The sequence below is a fragment of the Aulonocara sp. 'chitande type north' Nkhata Bay genome, linkage group LG7, assembly GCF_057382095.1.
Source record: "Aulonocara sp. 'chitande type north' Nkhata Bay isolate Kocher_YH1m ecotype deep benthic linkage group LG7, A_spYH_male_GT1.1, whole genome shotgun sequence".
Taxonomy (NCBI): domain Eukaryota; kingdom Metazoa; phylum Chordata; class Actinopteri; order Cichliformes; family Cichlidae; genus Aulonocara; species Aulonocara sp. 'chitande type north' Nkhata Bay.
In genome coordinates, this window is record NC_141350.1 from 57,077,422 (window position 1) to 57,098,896 (window position 21,475).

Here is a 21,475-nt window from a genome sequence, read left to right on the forward strand (position 1 = left end):
TTTAGAACTTTATAACCAGGGGTGACCATACAGTAAGTGGTCCGCAGGTGCGCATTCACTGTCAAAATAAAAGATGCGCACCAGACAAGAAGTTGCAACGTGCGTTTGCGTACATATAAAAGGCACTGTTTTTGTCCGCTAGAGTGGGATTTTCATTGCATATTCTGAACCACATCTCTGTGCGTCCATCATTTGTTTGAAGCCAGCTCACCACCTGCAACCACTTTTCCGAGAATACGTGCTTCTTTTGCGGTTTGGACTCCTTTGGACATTTCTTTGGAGATGGAGGAGCACCAATGTAATTGCTTAAAGGAGCTTGCTTCTTCAACATCTTTAAGAGTTCTGAACAAATGTCTGTCCTCCTCCAGAAAATCCTATGTACCCAAACACACGTTGCAACTTCTTATCTGGTGCGCGTCTTTTATTTTGACTGTGAACCCGCACCTGCAGACCACTTACGTACACCCCGGTTTATAACTCAACAAATGGCTCAAATTACTGATCCCTTGTTTTGGTATAAATACATTGTAAATACCTACACTCATTTAATAGCCAGTATTAAAGTCAACATGCCCATCTGTCTTGAAAGTTCAGTCACTACTGACCAACTAGTCCCGGCTAACTTGGGTTTCTCATTCTGTGGTCCCACAGACTCCACTCCTATGGTGTTATTTTTGTGCCACTATTCTGAGTGCACGTAAAAAAAATTTGAGCACAAGTAAAAAAAAGTTTGCAGGTGCAAGTGTTGTATTTTGAGGAGAAATTTATTTTGAGCGAAGAAAAGCTGAATTTGAGCGAACAAAATTCATTGCTGTGTGCAAAAAATGTATTTCAGTGTTTGCTATTATCCATACACACACACACACACACACAATAGCAGCCCCTCTCGCTCAGTTTTTGTATTTGCGCTCGCTCGCAATTTTTTTTTTCTGCTCTTACTCTTGACGAAGGCGGTCGCACTTTTCTCCTCTCCTCCTCTCCCTTAGCTTCCCTGCTTAGCCTCTTATGTCCTAGTCTAGTCTCGTGGTTTTTTGTATTACTTTTCCCTGGAACACTCTCTCACGGTCTGTTCTCTAAAACCTAAAAGAGGAATTATGGATTTGATCAACTGGTCCCTGAATGCAATTGACACCCCTTTCTCAACGAGAAGTTTGGGCTTGGGTGAGCCTGAGTGCTGAAGATATTTACCTATACGGAACCATGGTAACAGGGTTCTTGCTGATCGGAGCTGGCTTGGTCCTGACTTATTGAAGAATTAAGAAAGCGGAACCGGCTGTTCAAACCCCCACAAGGCTGCCCGCTGGGATTGAAACAATGGGAGAGGCGTGAGTTTCTCAAAATGGACTCATTGAGTGCAGCACGGATAAGATCTTGGAAAGGCTTACGGCTGCCGTGAATACTCAGAATAAGATCTCTGAGTGCAGACTGGATTACATCTTAGAACGGCTCGCTCGGAATAACATCTCTGAGCACAAATTGGATGACATCTTGGGGAGGCTCACTGTGGTCGTTAGTTCTCAGAATCGGCTCTTTGAGAACAAGAATGACAACATCACAGAGCGCAAGTTTGATAACATCATGGCAAAGCTCACGGTTCTCCAACAGGAGATTGAGAGACCAGTGTCGGACTGTTAGAACTGCTTTGAAATTCATATGAGCTGTTCGCACTAAAGTAAAAAGCACCATCACTTCATGCGGATACCCTTTCGTCACCAGCTGCGGTCGCAAGGCTGGAGCCGAACAAGAACACCCTGATAACGACTGTGTTTAGTCTGTTCCTTCCCATTCCATGCAAGGCCACCTGGGTTGGCTGGAAGACTGTTTACTTAGCCTAGCAGGGCGAAGGACACTGTCTCAGCTGAACTCTGGACACGCACACACATACATACATATACACCGATATGCACACACTCATCCCCCCTCCCTTTCCAAACGCCTTCGATGTTGTGCTGTGGACATTTATGTGCTTTTTTGTTCTCATGCTGTCCTCCCAGGAGCCCAGCATGAATAGAGGTCTCTTTTTTTCCTCTTGTACTTTCCCATTGTAGTGTATATTTCAGTGTTTTTTTTTTCTGTAACGCTACCGATCTCCGACCTGTATCCCCATGTGATGTCTGTGTTGTGTGTGTAAGGGGGGGGTCCTATTTCACTGCAGGGCAACCTGCACGTGGCGAATAAAGCCTTGATTGATTTGATTGTTGCTCACGCTCTCAACATTTCTGCCCGTGCGCGTTCAACTCTTTGTGTACGCCGTTATATTTGTGCCACAAAACCAGCCAATCACAGACTTGGATGCAAAAATATCTGATTGGCTGTTCTGGTCTCCAATCAGCTCGAAATGATGAAATGCAATATCCCAGAATCCATTTCGTCCAAAACTCAAACGAGGCAGTGGCGGAAGAACACAGAGTGGCGGAGTTTGAAATCATCAAGACATCACATATTTCAATAATGCTCTAACGTTTTTGGAGATGCCTGTTACCCACCAGCTGACCGTGTAGCTGGACTGGCCATTGGGCATACCGGGCATTTGCCCGGTGGGCTGATGGTGTTTTTTCATTTTTATGTTTGTTTATTTTTGTAACGGTATAAACAATGAAAGGTGGTGGATTAGCCAATTGGTCATGATCAACTCTGGGCTGGCCCAATTACAATACATCCGTATTGAGAGGAAAAGGAATGCAATTAGTACCGTACTTCTATGGGCTCAAAATATGGTCATAAATATTTTGTACTTGTAAATCGGTTTTGTACTTGTAAATCAGGATTTGTGTGTGTGTGTGTGTGTGTGTGTGTGTGTGTGTGTGTGTGTGTAAAAAAAAGATTTGTGCGTGCGTAAAAACGATTTGTGCGTGCGCATAAAAGATTTGTGCGTGCGTAAAAAAGATTTGTGCGTGCATAAAAAAGATTTGTGCGTGCGTAAAAAAGATTTGTGCGTGCGTAAAAAAGATTTGCGCGTGCGTAAAAAAGATTTGCGTGTGTGTAAAAAAGATTTGTGTGTGGACTTAGCCAAAAAAAAAACCCTGCAAGTTACAACTACGAATTTTGACCCTATTTTTCTTCCTTTCACATTGGTGAATGTCATGTCAATCACAAATGTAACAATCCAATCAGAGAACAGATGGGTTTGGCTGTCGGAGGGGCGCTTTTTTTTTAACTGCAGGTCTTTGAAGGGAATAAATGCCCTTTTACATGCCAACCCAGCGTTTTCCTTCATCACCACGAAGGACAACAGTCTGTGGTCGTCCGAGTTTGGTGATTTTTGTGTCACAGGACTACGTGTTTAATAGAGGGACTTCCACAGCCTTTTCAACAGCGCTGCGGACGCGGGGGGGGCGGCAGTGTTTTGGAAATGACAGTCTTCATTACAAAGCTTTCTTCGTTATGAATTAGCATACATGTTTTTATTGAACATTTGAAGAACTAGCAAAAAAAAAGCCACAAACTCTTGTAGTTCACATAAAGTCAGAGATAAAAACGACAAGGAACAGGTGCATCTAGTACAGGTAGAGCTGCTGCAAAAACCCACAGAGCCCAGCAGCCAGCGTAACAAATTCTGGATCCTTTGCTTTTAGTTAGCAATTAGCATTAACTAATCCTAAAGTAATAATGGTATTTCTAACCACTGACATACCACAACTTTATCCTTTCAACTGCTGCTGAAAGTAAGGGGACCTAACTGCTATCGGATATTTATATAGAGATTACTCTTCAAGGACCTGCAGTTCAAAAAAATGCCCCTCCGACGGCCAAACCCATCTGTTCTCTGATTGGATTGTTTAATTTGTGATTGACATGACATTGACCAATCAGCTTAAAGGAAGAAAAATAGGGTCAAAATTCGTACTTGTAACTTGCAGGGGTTTTTTTTTTTTGGGCTAAGTCCACACACAAATCTTTTTTACACACGCACAAATCTTTTTTACGCACGCACAAATCTTTTTTACGCACGCACAAATCTTTTTTACAAGTACAAAACCGATTTACAAGTACAAAATATTTATGACCACATTTTGAACCCATAAACTTCAGCTAGAATGAAAAAAGACAAAGCTGGAGTTATTCTGTCTTTACGTTGCACAGCTGCCTCTTCTCCCATCATTCTCTCTCCCTCCCTCTCCTGTGGCTACTTCAATCATAAAACCGATCAATGATCAGCTGTCTCTCTTGTTTGTTTATCTCCCACTTTGCGCCAGAAACAGGAAACCAGCGGATGTTGTGCTAAACAACAACAGCACGTTCAAGCTTGATAAGCTGTTGTTAGAATTTATTTAAAATTAATTTCTAGTATCAGCTGATGTTTGCTGGAGCCACAGCTGTAAAACTGCTGGTCATGGTATCGGTTTGGAAACATGAAGGTGATACAAATCATACATATATACCAACAAGACGGTGTACATCACTGTCACAACAGCGTTTGTTTTAGTTCAAAGGCTTTATGGTTTTTCCTATAATACCTGGTGGTGTAGTCGGCCGATTTTTTTGTCAGTTGAGCTTTACATATTATGTTTAACCCGAGTGACCACCCGGTCAGCTGGTGGGTAACAGGCATCTCCGAAAACGCTAGAGCATTATGGAAATATGTGATGTCTTGATGAATCGAGCAGGTATTTGAAGTTTACACAGCACCATTATCGCATGAAAATATCTTAAAAGTTTATTTCGTGACCCATAAAGAGAAATATTTCAAACTCCGCCACTCTGTGTTCCTCTGCCACTGCCTCGTTTGAGTTTTGGACTAAATGGATTCTGGGATATTGCATTTCGTCATTTCGAGCTGATTGGAGACCAAAACAGTCAATCAGATATTTTTGCATCCAAGTCTATGATTGGCTGGTTTTGTGGCACAAATATAACGGCGTACACAAAGAGTTGAATGCTCACGGGCAGAAATGTTGAGAGCGCGAGCAACACGTTGAGAGCAGTGGATTTCAGTGTTCAGCAAACACTGAAATACATTTTTTGCACGCAGCAATGAATTTTGTTCGCTCAAATTCAGCTTTTCTTCGCTCAAAATAAATTTCTTCTCAAAATGCAACACTTGCACCTGCAAACTTTTTTTCACTTGCGCTCAAATTTTTTTTACATGCGCTCAGAATAGTGGCACAAAAATAACGGCATACACTCCCAGTGTATTGAACTGCAGCTAAGGTCGCTGGCCCTTCTACTCCATATATCCATGTCAATTATCAGGGCCAGAGGTCCTAGAAACTCTTTCATAAATTGAAAACAAGTGCTGCCAGCTGCTGTCCAACATGGACAAGTTGACGTTCATACACATGATGAGAAACTCTTGAGAAGCAGCTGATTTATGTGCTTCTTGGCAACCTGGCATTTTCTAGTACTGCTACACTAAAATAGACAATTAGATAGACAATAAATAGAAATAAAAAAAAAAAATGGACAATAAAAATTAGTCCATTGACGATGGTATTACATGAAATGACATTCTTATTTCAGCCTGGCTTACCTGGGGCAGAGACCGGAGTTAACAGTGCATCTTCCCCTGAGGCTGCTGTGGCAGCAGAGGTAGCTTGCCGCCCAGTGTCTGGACCCTGGGATTTCGCGTTGCTTTGTGGAATTGGTTCTTCAGTGAACAGGTTTCCCAGTCTGCTGCCAGACAATGAAGACGAGCTGCCTCCACTGCTCATTGCCACTGGAGAGGACGAAGGAGGAGGTGTGTTTTAGACATGAATCTCTTGGTTTATTTTTGCACATCTGGACATCTTATGTCTTTCTGTTGTGCTTGGATCAGAGTGAAATGTAAGTCTCACACTGGCTTTTATGCGAAATGCTTTAATAATCGCTCTGCTGTGTTTTCTGTTTAGATGTTTTAGTTGAGGAGAATCCTGCTCCATGTCAGATTCTGCACTTACTAGAAGAAGGCGGACCCCGTCCTCTGACATTCATTCTTAATGCCAACCTGCTAGTCAATGTCAAACTGGTGACATGTAAGTGAAATATGAATGAACAAATATGGAATTATGTAGTACACTAAAAAGTGTGAAATAACTCAAAACATGTTTTATGTTTTAGATTATTCAAAATAGTCATCCTTTGCTTTGATTACTGTTTTGCACAGTCATGGCATTCTCTCCATGAGCTTCATGAGGTAGTCACCTGAAATGGTTTTATGCAGTCTTGGAGTTCCCAGAGATGCTCAGCACTTGCTGGCCCTTTTTTCCCTTCACTCTGTGGTCCATCTCATCCCAAACCATCTCCATTGGGTTCAGATCAGGTGACTGTGGAGGCCAAATGAACCTGACAAGGCACACCTTTGAAGTGAAAACCATTTCAGGTGACTACATCATGAAGCTCATTGAGAGAAGACCAAGGATTGGCAGCGCTATCAACAAAGCAAAGTGTGGCTATTCTCAGGAATGTAAAATATAAAACATATTTAGAGTTATTTATCTTTTTTAAATTATTTTTTTTGCTACATAATTCCAGATATCTTCCGTCATATATTTGATGTCTTTAGTATGTATCTACAATGTAGCAAACAGTAGAAATAAAGAAAAAAACATTAAACAAGAATGTGTGTCCAAACTTTTGACTGGTAGTGTATCTCATATTTCCTCTTTCAAATTTTGTGAATCCTCACATGCCTTCCAATGTATTAACTCTTGTGTGTTTTATCTTCCAGACTCTGGCAGGGAATGCTGGTGTTTTGGCTCTAATGGGCTGCAGGCTCTGGGACAGAAAGAGTTAGTATTTCTGTTGGAGTGTTTGCCTCAAGAAAAAACTCTTCCCAAAGACCTCTTTACCATATATCTCAGCATTTTCCAGGATGCCCAAAAAGGTAATACCTGCCTTCAGCCTGCCTTTGCAACTTTTAATAACTACACCTTTAGCTTATAAAGGATAACATAATCATTATCTTGTGTTACAGGGAGGTTTGTGGAGGAGCTGGATAATGTGACTTTTACAAGTAGTTTCTTGGGCAGTAAGGATCATGCTGGGATGGTATTCTTCTCTCCCACCTGCCAGTCTCTAGACGGCCTCACTCTCCCTTCACAGCCATTCTTGTTTGGCCTGCTCATTCAGAAACTGGAGGTGCCCTGGGCCAAAGTCTTTCCACTGAGACTGCTTTTGCGTCTTGGAGCTGAATACAACTGTATGTAAATCTTTGTTGCTCATGACAACACTGAGTGTTATTTCATATTAAAACATAGTAATCTTAAACTTTGATTTGTTGAAAATGAAAAAAAAAAACCCTGCTCTTCTGAAACCTTATGGTTATTAGTTTATTATTATTATTGTTAAAATGATTAGTTTCAGCAGTTTGCTGAGTAAATAAAAATACCCCAGTTCCACCTTCTCATTTGTAAAGAGCTTATTTTACCAAAAGCAGTCACACTAACACATTTTATATCGTAAGGTAAACCCCTCTACAAGTTAAATTACTAAACCATTGTAAATTACTGTCTGTAAGCATATAGGCTGTTCTAGGAGAAAGACACAGGGACAAGTGATACATATTGTGCTTTTATGGTTTATTTACATATGTTTTTGTTTTTCAGCGTATCCCACCACACTGATAAGTATCCGTTTTCGGCAGTCAGTGTATCGAGAGACAGGACACACCATTATGAATTTATTGGCTGTAAGTAGTGCAAAATAAGATTTTGCAATAAAGAAAATAAGATTTATTTATAATTGAGAAGCTTGGCAAAATTTTGTTAGAGCTAAAACTACACATAATTCTTAACTCCACTCAAGCCACATTTTAAGTAATGCAGATTTCATGGGTGTCTGGCAGAGTAGTTTTTGATTTTGATGATTGACAGTTTAAAATTAATTTGTTTTATACTGGGCTTTTGGTGAAAGGTTTTTGAACATAAATGTTATTAGGACAACAGTCATAGACACTTTTTTGATGCTGATTATTGGCAGACTTGAAAAAAATTGATTAGAACACTTTGATGAGTTCAGATTCTATAAACTGTTCTCATCCAGGATCTAAGGAACTACCAGTATAGCCTGTCAGTGGTGGAGGGCCTGAGGATCCACATGGAGATGGGCCACAGCTACATTGATATTCCCAAAAGTAGCTTCAGTGAGGTAAGAGTTCCTTTAATTTTGTAAAATAAACTTGTTCAGATTCTGGTTAGGATTTAGATAAACATTGATAATGCTTGAATATGTCATTTGTCACAGTTGCAACTAAAAAAAGAATAACTTCTCAGGTGTTTTAGTGCCCAAGCTTCATGTACTTGGTTTCAGTAGATGTTGACTTCTTTATTTACAAGTGCTTTGGGTTAATTTTTTGGTAATCAAACTACAAACAACCCCCAAAATTTCTGTAACTTCTAGAAACATATTGGTTTAGAAATTAGGTTTTTGTGGTCGTCCTCTAACTCCCTTCAAAGGATAACTGAAAAGGGTACAAAGTAGATTAAATCAGTTGAATGATCAGTACAATATGTTTTTCTTTACTTTCTTTCGTAAATTGTCCTGCCACATGTTGAGAAATTGTCTTGTACAAACAAGTCAAAGCTACTTAGTTTCATATAGTTGTATCGTGGTGTTTTAGGGCCATCATTGGCAAATAAAAATACGTTTTGGAGGCTGAATATAGAGGTAGCATTTAGAGAAAAAAAACCCTAATAAACCCTTGATAAATTATCTATTAAAGAATGTGTAGTAAGATCTGTCTTGAATGAACAACCAGAAAATGATTCCCTTGTCGTTTTAAAATTCTCTTTACAACATAAAACCGAAGTCCTCTTATGCGCCCCAGATAGACATATACCCAGTATAATAAATGCTCTTGGTCCTCTTTCAACGTTTGTAAAACCATCTGTCAGGAACTTGGGGATTATCCTTGATCCTGCTCTTACGTTAGATAGTCATGTTAAATCTCTTGTTTGGTCTTGCTTTTATCATTTAAGAAATATTTCTAAATTGAGCTCTATAATATCCTATACCGAACTGGAGATTGTTATTCATGCTTTTATCTCTTCACGACTGGACTATTGCAATTCCCTGTTTACTTGTCTAAACAAAGGTTCTTTGGAGCGTCTGCAGATCGTTCAGAATGCTGCAGCAAGACTTTTGACGAAAGCTTCTAAATATTCACATATAACACCGTTGCTTATGCAGTTACATTGGCTTCCTGTCGAATTTAGAGTCCATTTTAAGATTTTGGTTTTAACTTTTAAGGCTCTTCAACATCAAGCACCACCATATATTATTGAACTTTTACAGCCCTATGCCCTTAGTAGGTCTCTGAGGTCGAGTAGTCAGGGCCTACTTGTCATTCAGTATACGAGATTGAAAACTAGGGGTGATAGAGCTTTTGCTACTGTGGCCGCCAGACTGTGGAATTCCCTTCCTCAGGACTTACGATCCGCTGATTCATTGATTACTTTTAAAAAACAGCTAAAAACACATCTTTTTAAAATTGCTTTTTGCTAACTTTGTTTGTATTTTGTCCTTTTAATCTGTTATATCTTGTAAAGCACTTTGTGATCTCTATCTAGAAATGTGCTATATAAATAAAATTTTACTTACTTACTTACTTACTTAGGCCAAAATCAAACAATGTATGTATGTAAAAATAATAAGTAAATAAAGCAAAAGTTGGCACACAGCAGTGTTGTACAGAAATGTATATTTTTCTGTATTTTTCAGGTGCAGAAGGTGATAAATGCATCCAATGAACATGTCATCAGCATTGGAGCAAGATTCAGCTCGGAGGCCGACTCTCACCTGGTCTGTTACCAGAATGAGGAGGGAAATTACCAAACCCAGGCCAACAGCATGCCTGGGAAGTCTCGGACAGGTGAGTGTCTTTAGAAATGTTCCATACTCCTCTATTTTTGAAAAATAAAACATTAGAGGCAAGCATTTTGTTGTACCATGCATATATGAACTTCTGGGGGTTTGTGTTTTGTTACAGTCACTGGGGCCAGTTTTGTGGTGTTCAATGGAGCACTTAAAGCCTCCTCAGGTTTCATTGCGAAGTCCAGCATTGTAGAAGGTACTGTGACTGGTTGTTGGCTCTGAAATACTTATGTCCATTCTGTTATTGCTGGGCCAGACTAGTCAATTGTTTTGTTTTTACCAGATGGGTTGATGGTGCAAATCCCTCCAGAGACCATGGAATCTCTTCGCTCTGCCCTCAGGGAGCAGACAAACTTCCACATACCCTGTGGCAAGATTAATGATGAGCAGGTCAGAGAGAATGTGACTGTCCGCTGGGTGGAGTGGAATCCACCTGTCAACACAGGGTAACTGCACGCAATGATTTACTCCATGTGTGTATGTGTTTGCCAATGCCAGTATTTGATCATATTTTAACTAAAACACGATGCAGTTTAAATCTCTGGGAAAACAGTACTTTCTACTGTGACCCTGTGAATTTGTATTCCTGCAGCAAAACTAGTGGAGTTGATGGAAGATCCCTAGATGGAGTGTGTAGTGTGAGGATGCAACAAGACACTGAGTTTGAATCAGACAATCGGCTGATTACATGCACTGAGGTAAATTTTCCTTTTTTCACATCAAATTGTTTGCTCCTATCTGACACCTTCTGTGAACTGAATGAGGTTTCCATTCTGAGTTCTAAAGCCATCTAAAAATTGTGATGTGTGCATGACCTGAACTGTATTTCTGTTCAGGTATTCTACCAGCTGAAGTCTCCAGACTGCAACCTGGCATCTGTCTTATCGTCCTGCAGTGTTTTTCAGAAGGAAATAGCGTTGGCAACCTGCAGTGCTCTCACTCCTCACCTCGCCGTTCTCACTTCCAGCGGAATCAACTCACTCTCACTGTGTGTCTCGACACAGGCTGACATGGTAAACAAGCAGTGATTCAGGTTAATATTGTAAAACCTTTTTAAGACGCAGAGTGGTCTTACAAGGTATTTGAAAATGCAGATGCAACAATAGTGATGTATTAATGATGACTGACTGTATTTAAAAATCACACACTAGTATCACCACTCTAATGGTCATTTTTGAATTCTCTTGGTCAGTTATGGTTACAGACTTTCTCACCACCTTCATATGCTTGTGTTTTGAGTTTAACCATATGTGTGTGTGTGTGTGTGTGTGTATATGTATTAGGGGTGCAACGATATTCGTATCGATATTGAACCGCTCGATACAGTGCTTTCGGTTCGGTACGCATATGTATTGAACAATACAAAATTTGTAATTTATTTTATCAACTTTCCTTCTGACAATGGTGTCTGTGTTGAGTGCTCAGTGAATCTGCGTTCGACTACTCCGCCTAGGCTGCACTGTCGAGCGCAGATCCACTGAGCGCTCAACGCAGAGAGCATCTTCAGAAGGAAGAGCGCAGGGCAAGCTAGCGAGAAATGGTAAATGGCCTGTATTTATATAGCGCTTTACTAGTCCCTAAGGACCCCAAAGCGCTTTACATATCCAGTCATCCACCCATTCACGCACACATTCACACACTGGTGATGGCAAGCTACATTGTAACCACAGCCACCCTGGGGCGCACTGACAGAGGCGAGGCTGCCGGACACTGGCGCCACCGGGCCCTCTGACCACCACCAGAGAAAGAAGTTAAGCTCTGGTTGCAAGCTCTGGTTCTCTCCTCCTGCTACCCCCCCAAAAACCCATCTCCATAGAGACTGTGTCAGCTCCCAAACAGACAAAAAACTAACTAAAAACCAGCAACAAACAACTTAAACATAAACAATTACAAAGAAAGAACAATAAAGTATCCACATCTGAACCAAAGAGTAAAACAGTGAAATGTGGATTATTAAATATTAGGTCTCTCTCCTCCAAGTCTCTGTTAGTACATGACTTAATAATTGATCAACAAATTGATTTACTCTGCCTTACAGAAACCTGGTTGCAGCAGGATGATTATGTTAGTTTAAATGAATCAACACCCCCGAGTCATTCTAACTACCAGAAACCTCGAAGCACAGGCTGAGGGGGCGGTGTGGCAGCAATTTTTCACACCAGCCTGTTAATCAACGAAAGACCAAGACAGACTTTTAATTCATTTGAAAGCCTGATGCTTAACATTCTCCACCCCAGCTGTGAAACTCAGAAACCAGTCTTACTTGTTATCATCTATCGTCCACCTGGGCCTTACACAGAGTTTCTGTCTGATTTCTCAGACTTTATATCTAATTTAGTTCTGAGCTCAGATAAAATAATTATTGTGGGTGATGTTAACATCCATGTAGATGCTAAAAATGACAGCCTCAACATGGCATTTAATCTGTTATTAGACTCAATTGGCTTCTCTCAAAATGTAAAAGAACCCACCCACCACTTTAATCACACTCTAGATCTTGTTTTAACATATGGCATAGAAACTGAACATTTAACAGTGTTTCCTAAAAACCCTCTCCTGTCTGATCATTTCCTGATAACATTTACATTTACAATAATTGATTACACAGCGGTGGAGAGTAGACTTTATCAAAGTAGATGTCTTTCTGAAAGCGCTGTAACTAAGTTTAAGAATATAATCCACCCACTGTTATCATCTTCAATGCCCTGTACCAACACAGAGCAGAGCAGCTATCTGAACGCTACCCCAACAGAGGTCGATTATCTTGTTAATAATTTCACCTCCTCACTACGTACGACTCTGGATACTGTAGCTCCTGTGAAAACTAAGGTCTCTAATCAGAAGTACCTGACTCCGTGGTATAATTCTCAAACACGTAGCCTAAAGCAGATGACTCGTAATCTGGAGAGGAAATGGCGTGTCACAAATTTAGAGGATCATCATTTAGCCTGGAGAAAAAGTTTGCTGCTTTATAAGAAAGCCCTCCGCAAAGCCAGAACATCTTACTATTCATCACTGATTGAAGAAAATAAGAACAACCCCAGGTTTCTCTTCAGCACTGTAGCCAGGCTGACAAAAAGTCAGAGCTCTTTTGAGCCAACCATCCCTTTAACGTTAACTAGTAATGACTTCATGAACTTCTTCACAAATAAAATTTTTATCATTAGAGAAAAAATTACCAGTAATCATCCCACAGATGTAATATTATCTACAGCTACTCTTAGTACCATTGATGTTAAGTTAGACTCTTTTTCTCCAATTGATCTTTCTGAGTTAACTTCAATAATTACTTCCTCCAAACCTTCAACGTGTCTTTTAGACCCCATTCCTACAAAACTGCTCAAAGAAGTCCTGCCATTAATTAATTCTTCGATCTTAAATATGATCAACCTATCTCTAATAATCGGCTATGTACCACAGGCCTTCAAGCTGGCTGTAGTTAAACCTTTACTCAAAAAGCCATCTCTAGACCCAGCAGTCTTAGCTAATTATAGGCCAATCTCCAACCTTCCTTTCATATCAAAAATCCTTGAAAGAGTAGTTGTCAAACAGCTAACAGATCATCTGCAGAGGAATGGTTTATTTGAAGAGTTTCAGTCAGGTTTCAGAGCTCATCACAGCACAGAAACAGCTTTAGTGAAGGTTACAAATGATCTTCTTATGGCCTCTGACAGTGGACTCATCTCTGTGCTTGTCCCGCTAGACCTCAGTGCAGCGTTCGATACTGTCGACCATAATATCCTATTAGAGCGATTAGAACATGCTGTAGGTATTACAGGTACTGCACTGCAGTGGTTTGTATCATATCTATCTAATAGACTCCAATTTGTGCATGTAAATGGGGAGTCCTCTTCACACACTGAGGTTAATTATGGAGTTCCACAGGGTTCAGTGCTAGGACCAATTCTGTTTACATTATACATGCTTCCCTTAGGCAGCATCATTAGAAGACATAGCATACATTTTCACTGTTATGCCGATGACACCCAGCTCTATCTGTCCATGAAGCCAGATAGCACACACCAATTAGTTAGACTGCAGGAATGTCTTAAAGACATAAAGACCTGGATGGCCGCTAACTTTCTGCTTCTTAATTCAGATAAAACTGAGGTTATTGTACTCGGCCCTGAAAATCTTAGAAATATGGTATCTAACCAGATTCTTACTCTGGATGGCATTACCTTGGCCTCCAGTAACACTGTGAGGAACCTTGGAGTCATTTTTGACCAGGACATGTCCTTCAACGCACATATTAAACAAATATGTAAGACTGCTTTCTTCCATTTGCGCAACATCTCTAAAATTAGAAATATCCTGTCTCAGAGTGACGCTGAAAAACTAGTTCATGCATTTATTACTTCCAGGCTGGACTACTGTAACTCATTATTATCAGGATGTCCAAAAAACTCGCTGAAAAGCCTTCAACTAATCCAAAATGCTGCAGCAAGAGTACTGACAGGGACTAGAAAGAGAGAGCATATTTCTCCTGTTTTGGCTTCCCTTCATTGGCTTCCTGTTAAATCCAGAATTGAATTCAAAATCCTGCTCCTCACATACAAGGTCTTAAATAATCAGGCCCCATCTTATCTTAATGACCTTGTAGTACCATATCACCCTATTAGAGCACTTCGCTCTCGCTCTGCAGGCCTACTTGTTGTTCCTAGAGTATTTAAAAGTAGAATGGGAGGGAGAGCCTTCAGTTTTCAGGCCCCTCTTCTGTGGAACCAGCTTCCAGTTTGGATTTGGGAGACAGACACTATCTCTACTTTCAAGATTAGGCTTAAAACTTTCCTTTTTGGTAAAGCATATAGTTAGGGCTGGACCAGGTGATCCTGAATCCTCCCTTAGTTATGCTGCAATAGACTTAGGCTGCCGGGGATTCCCATGATGCATTGAGTTTTTCCTTTCCAGTCACCTTTCTCACTCACTATGTATTAATAGACCTCTCTGCATTGAATCATATCTGTTATTAACCTCTGTCTCTCTTCCACAGCATGTCTTTTATCCTGTCTTCCTTCTCTCACCCCAACCGGTCGCAGCAGATGGCCGCCCCTCCCTGAGCCTGGTTCTGCCGGAGGTTTCTTCCTGTTAAAAGGGAGTTTTTCCTTCCCACTGTCGCCAAAGTGCTTGCTCATAGGGGGTCATATGATTGTTGGGTTTTTCTCTGTATCTATGAAGCGCCTTGAGGCGACTTTTGTTGTGATTTGGCGCTATATAAATAAAATTGAATTGAATTGAATTCAACATGGCAAATTGAACCTCCCCCACCCTCATTCAGATCTGGCGTTTGGAATTATTTTGGTTTTCATGTGACATATGACCCTGAAGGTAAGCGCGTCATGGACTAAAGTAAAACAGTATGTTGGATGTGCCACGCAATGCTCAATTACATTGGTGGAACTAGTGTGTTAGCGCAGTTAGCTCGTTAACGTGTTGGCCGTCTAGCCCCATGCACGGGGCGATCAGGGGTAGCTCGTTAACGGAGATTTGCCGTGTTGCGGCGTTAAGGTCATTTCAACGAGATTAACCTGAAAGCACTAGTGGGAACACAACGAATATGACTGCACATTTACTCCGACAGCATCCTAGTGCAAAGACAAGTGGAAGCAGACAAAAACTGCAAGCATGCATGCTACAAACTTTACCCGAGTCATTTAGACAGTCGTTAGCACATGATTCTCCTTATGAGGACCTGATATGTTTAATATGCTGCTGAGAATATAGCCCAGAAGAAGCGTATAGTATAGCTTTCATTTTGGAAAGAGCCATTTCTCTGTAATAAACTCTTTTCCAAAGATGAGTGATTTCTCGATCAGATAGATTAATTTTTTTATTATTATTTCGTTGTTTCAGCAGCATTAAATTTAAAAACTGTACTTTTGAGATAAAATAGATATTTATAATTTTAATAAATGACAAATTAAAAAAGCATGAACATTTTTTTGTTTCGAAAAAAGTATCGAACCGAACCGTGCATTTTGTGTATCGTTGCACCCCTAATAGGTTTTGGGAAGTTTTTTGACCACAGTAATTGTGAAGTGAACATCTGGTATTGTGACAGCCCTATTTTATTGTGTTTAGCACTTAAAGCCTTTTGAATATTTCTTTACTGTTTTTTCTCAGGTGGAGTACCAGGCTGGCTCCAAAGGCAGTCTTCTCCCACAGCGCTACATGAATGAGATGGACAGCGCTCTAATCCCTGTCATCCATGGGGAGAGTGCAAGTGTGCCACAGACTGCCATGGACATGGAGTTCATGTTCTATATCACACATGCCATTGAATGTGCATGTAGACCATGACACACTCAAAGTTTTGGAGGCAAAAAAACAAAAACATAGCTGCAGCTTCAGGCAGGATGCTTGTTCCCAGCTGGAGCAGCAGCCACCCACACAGGAAGAAAAACATTTCCACCCTGAGGTTTGTGATTTAGAGGGATCAATGATTGGATGATGGTCTTCTGTTAAGAAGCCATTGTACTTTTGAGTGTTTCATGTTCACCAAAGCTGCTTTAATACAAGAAGCCAAACACTAAACAAGAAATATGACAACATGACCAAAAGCAACCAAACTATTCAAAGCGCTTTCCTCTGCTCTGCCTTCCAGACTCCCTGCTGGCCTCCGTCAGTGTGGAGTACCTCAGTGAATGTTTCCTACAGACACTATGGAAATGGCTCTCATTATTTTTACATTAAAAGTAGGGACATTAATGAGCGTAGACATGTGATCAGGTGCTACTATAGAGCTACTTGACATACATAGTTGACTTGTTCTAAATGCAGACATCACAGGGCTCACTTTCTCTCAAGGTACTATGCTCTCATTTAACATGATGGTTGTGATGATACTGCACAAGAAAACAATGGGCCTTCTGCAGGAAACCTTTTTGTAACTATGTCCTGGGGCTGGGCTGATGAATGATATTTGATTGAAATTCCAAGTTTGCCTTTTAATGATAATTTATAAAAACTAAACCAAACTTCATTACAGTGCACTGCTCTAAAGGACACCTATCCACGTGCCCAGAGTTTCTCCCGGTTTAACTCAACTCAAGCTAAGAAAAGTAGAGTGTTTGATCAACAAGGTCTATCTACAGGGAGGATTAACAATCGCCAATTGCTCAGGGTCTGTTTTTTTTTTTTTCTTTTTTTTTTTTTCCCTCAATTGAGTCTGCTTTCTGCAACAAGTAACAGTTGGATAGCAGAGGCTTCAGCTCTCTTCCACTCACAATGTAACTGCTATGCAGGTCTCTTGGTGCACACACATCCACTGCTGCTCCCTGCCCCGTTTGCAGCAACAATCTCCCAACCAGCATGGCATGGACCAGTGATGCTAATTTTAGCTTTATGTTAAAAACAACTCCCAATTATTTCCCAGCTGCCTACTAAAACACTCTGGTACTCTCACGACTCTCCCCTTTTTTCATTTATTTATTTGTTTTTCATTTAAATTATATTTGACATATAATTTATATGTTAAATTATATGGCAAATATAATTGACATATAATTGTTAACTGTTAACAATTATTGAGTTTTTACATAATGCTTAAGTGTGTTCATTTTGTGTGACAGAATCACTGGTTTAATTGACATCTAGACCTGTCATGCTTTGTTACTTGTTCTGCTTTATTTATTGTCAGTTAAGTGTTACACAACAACTAATCGTTGATGCACAACAACCTAACAAGCTGACAGTGAATAACGTGTACAAGTTACCAATCTTATATTCGCCAATAAAATGTCAGACTTTAAAGAAAAACGACAGCCATTATGACAAAAAATCCAATGAAGATGTATCCAAGTCAAAGAAACACATTCCAATGTGGATAAAAGCAGAGACTGTGCACTACATTAAACGACAGGTCTAGAATATACATGAATTTCATACGACAAAAGTGCAGGATGCAACTCATTCAGGGGAGGCAGTCTCACCAGTGTAAACGGTTAGCTCAACTGAGCTGCCCAGATGTTTGGCTAGCTCAGTGTCTAGATGACACTTCGTAATACTCTCAGCTGAAAGCATCTGAAAAACATTTCTCTGAGCCCTGATTGTACAACAGCAGCAATAATCAAGGATTTATTTATTCTGTCAATTATAATTCGTAATTATAAGGCCACACTTTCCTTACAGGCAATGAGAGTGATGGAAACAAACCTGTGGGAGTGAGTCTTTCCTGCATGAGGCCCAGTGTGTGTGTCAGTAACATGGCTGAAGTTTGCGTCTGGAACTTTACAAATGTTTTTTTTTATTCCTAAAAAGTGAACATATGACAGGTATATTTTGGCAGGATTAAGAGTGTTGACCTACTGACCTTGATGAAACTACAGAACTATTTGGATAATAGTATTACAACTGGTGGAGGTGAGGGGTTAAAATATTCTCTTGTAGTTGAATATGTCTTTCTTGGTGAGTAGCTGACGTTAAAGCTGCTCATTACTGAGCTTGCAGGTGTAGCTCTTCTCAGAGCTTTAGTTTCTGTTTCCATCATCCTGCTGGCACAAAATTGATCCAATAGTATGTTTGTCTTAAAATCTTTCCGTTATTATTTGATCATCCATCTTCACACTGAGGTTTCATTTCACACTGAGATCTTACAAAAGAAAAGATGATGTCAATCCCGACAGTTTTTATTTCTCAGAAGGAGGTGTAAATTTAACAAAGAGGATGCTATATTAATTGTACACACTCTGCTTCTGGATGAAAATGTCCAGTCAGGGGAGTTAAAACAAAAAAATCCCTCCTGTTTTTCACAGAGATGCTCTTTCAGTGTTGATGACTTCTTGCCAGATCAAACACAAAATACTAATGATTATTTTCTCCTTTAAGATGTTTTACGTTATCTGCTTCAGTCTCAGTTAAATGTTGTTTTTGCACAGCTAATGAGAACTCTTTCATTCAGTTCATCTCACAACTTTTACTAGTTATTTAAAAAAATGAAGATGATTCTTTCAGATGAGAAGATTGATTACACTATTATCAAGTCACGAACACAGATTGTATATAAGCAATGGAATTGGCCATAGTAATGTCACCAGTTATGTGGGACTGAAGGTGCCTGTTTTCATTGTGAGCATTGTAGTGTTTTTGAATTGGATGTGAAGCGTGATGGATGGATCAGACTGAAACTATTGCTATTCAGTCTGGTCGCCTCCTGTTGGCCATTTATAGAAATTCAGAGTTAAAGCTCTTCCACATTGGCTCCACTTTACAAGCCCAGAGGCTACCTCTATCTTTTATATAGTCTATGTTCACGAATTAGCTTAGCTTAGTTCAGTGTGATTGGTAGAAACGGGTGAAACTGTGTAGCCTGGCCTCATTCAGCCTTCAAGAACCATCAAAGCTTACAAATTATTCTGTATATTTTGTTTGATGTTTAGAAAGAAGGATGAAAACCACTGGAGTTAATTGAGTTAATTGGTGGTTGGTTTTTAGGCTGTTTACATGGATAGAGCAGCTAATTGTCTTTACCAGCTAACATCAGACTTAAGGGCTGCCATTGACTGACACATTCAGTGACAGGTAACAATAGCAGTGACACACTCAAAAGTATTGTCACCTTAATTCTGTGCTGACTATAAGATGCTGAAACAACTGGTTATTTTGTTCTAATGAAGACTTTGGTTTCTGTTGCAGAAAAGGCAGAACAATAACATTTTAATTATCAGCCAAATTATTATTTTTAAGTGTTGTTATTGGCCCAACTTTTCAGAGCTAATTCTCTATTGACCATTTCTTTTAAGATAAATAATTCCTATGCTTGGTCTCAATTTCGTTCATAATATTAGTTCACTTCATGTAGTACTAAAACTACTACTACATGCTGACTTGTCTAGTGTGTAAGTTTGGACTGATTAATTCTCAAATGGACATGTCACGTTCTGCTCTTAAATGAAATGACATTCTGAATGTTGGACTCAGGTTGTCCCGCGATTTACTGCATGTTCTAAACTTGTTCTGCCTTTTACCACCCATATGGACAATTTGCTGTCTGCTGCTGTTAGCTAGTAAGCTAGCAAAGCCACTATCATCAGTGCTGATGATTACAGCCTCCTGCTGGCTGAACCTTGTTTGGTGGTCCTTTTCTATCATTCAAGTAGCGAAGAACTGAGACACGACGGTGGTTTCCAGTCTAAATTCAAGTCTCATCTAGCAGCTTTGTGGCTTTAGTTTAAAATTAACACACAAATATAAGAGTGGTATCAATCTTCTCATCCAGGTTTTGTGCAGAAGGACAAAAAAAGCTAATTTCCTCAGTTTATTGATTGGAGTAGGAGCTGTTTTATACTGGGTTCATATTTTAGCATTATTTAATGTCTCTATAACAGCTTTAGGCACTTTATAAATATCAGTGTGCTGATGTGTTAGAAAAAAAAGGTTTGGTTTGACAGATGCCCGAAGGCAATCTGTCAAACCAAACCTTTTTTTTTTTTTTTTGGTAATGATATTTCTGGATCCAAACTGGCAGTTATCTCTTATGAGTCGGAATAATAAATGCTCCTGAAACTCAGAGTACACAGAGGTTATGTCCCTGTAAAATGCATTCACTTTTGTGTCCACTGTTTGTAGCAGTGTTTTGCAGCCTCCATTTGTCTAAAGCTAGGTCTGAGTTTGTTTGTTTTGTTTTGTTTTTTAGGGCAAAGTGCATTGTGTCGCATCTCATCTCACTTTTCAGTTAGGACTTTTTTTCCAAATGTATAGATGATATCCTGTATACATAGAGATTGTATCAAACCTTGTGCATTTTTTAAATATTAAAAGTTATTTTTGAAATGTTGGTATATAAGAAAAAAAAGTTAATATTTTTGATAGAAGGTTGGCTACATTAATTCTGCAGTTTGTGTAGCAAGCTGTTTGAGAGGAGAAACAAATCAAGAAATGAATTAATTGTTAGAAGGTGGAAATATCTAATCTCAAAATACATGAAGCGCTTTCGTTTGACATGAATGTTTTTGGTAAAAATCTGAATACTGAGCTTAGTTATGAACTCTTCTGCAAGTCGTGCTCTAATTCTTAGCAACAACTGCGTTATTATGAATACTCGTGTAAAGACTTGTAAACCTCCAGGTTGATTGCAGTCTTCTAGATGTATGAAGGTTTATACAGTTTTTTTTAATCACTGAAATCTGTGAGTTGTTGATTAACTTCTCCATGTGAGATATGTTTATTAAACACTAGAAAGGTCAACTGCCGTAACTGACTGTGTTGATATTTAGCCATGCATGCAATGACTGAATGTTAAATTGGGAGGCTTTCTAGCTTCAGTAGAAATCTCTCACCCTTTGGAGAGGCCGTGATCTATTGCCTGAAAACTGCATTTATGTACACCTAATCTGCAGATGATATTTTCTGCTAACATAAAAGGTTGTCCAAAGATTTAAATTGGCTATAAATCTGACCTGTAAAAAACCTATGCAAACGAAATGTGTTCAGTGGACTGAATAAGCTGAGTCTGAATCTGTATTTATATTGAATCTGTATTTAAGGTCCTTTACTAAACACCAACCACACTTTAATCAGGAGCTCACAAAGACTTACTATTTTCCACCTAAAGCCGCTTTTGTTCTTTATGGTGGATTATCTAAAGTTGTTATTATTACCATTACCACCATTATCATCATTATTATTATTGTTGTTGTTATTGAGTAGTTTGAAAAAGGAAAAATGTGAGTTTTGATTCTGATGTAGA

General features: G+C 39.5%; 1 protein-coding gene across 4 annotated transcripts in view; it reads left to right on the forward strand.

Moving 5' to 3' along the window:
• Positions 1-20,973, forward strand: part of zfyve16 (zinc finger, FYVE domain containing 16) — a 44,335-nt gene extending 23,362 nt beyond the window's left edge. For 2 of the 4 annotated variants that reach the window (XM_086301567.1, XM_086301566.1), the window contains 12 exons: positions 5,461-5,677; positions 5,829-5,951; positions 6,647-6,802; positions 6,893-7,117; positions 7,524-7,606; positions 7,960-8,064; positions 9,637-9,787; positions 9,905-9,985; positions 10,073-10,235; positions 10,382-10,487; positions 10,626-10,802; positions 15,913-20,973. In XM_086301567.1, coding sequence (XP_086157693.1) covers positions 5,461-5,677; positions 5,829-5,951; positions 6,647-6,802; positions 6,893-7,117; positions 7,524-7,606; positions 7,960-8,064; positions 9,637-9,787; positions 9,905-9,985; positions 10,073-10,235; positions 10,382-10,487; positions 10,626-10,802; positions 15,913-16,089 — 1,764 coding nt within the window. In that variant the 3' untranslated portion in view covers positions 16,090-20,973. Of the gene's footprint in view, positions 1-5,460; positions 5,678-5,828; positions 5,952-6,646; positions 6,803-6,892; positions 7,118-7,523; positions 7,607-7,959; positions 8,065-9,636; positions 9,788-9,904; positions 9,986-10,072; positions 10,263-10,381; positions 10,489-10,625; positions 10,803-15,912 lie in introns of those variants that run through there. The other 2 variants (XR_015130446.1, XM_086301568.1) reach the window with 2 other exon arrangements.
• Positions 20,974-21,475: the final 502 nt, after the last annotated feature.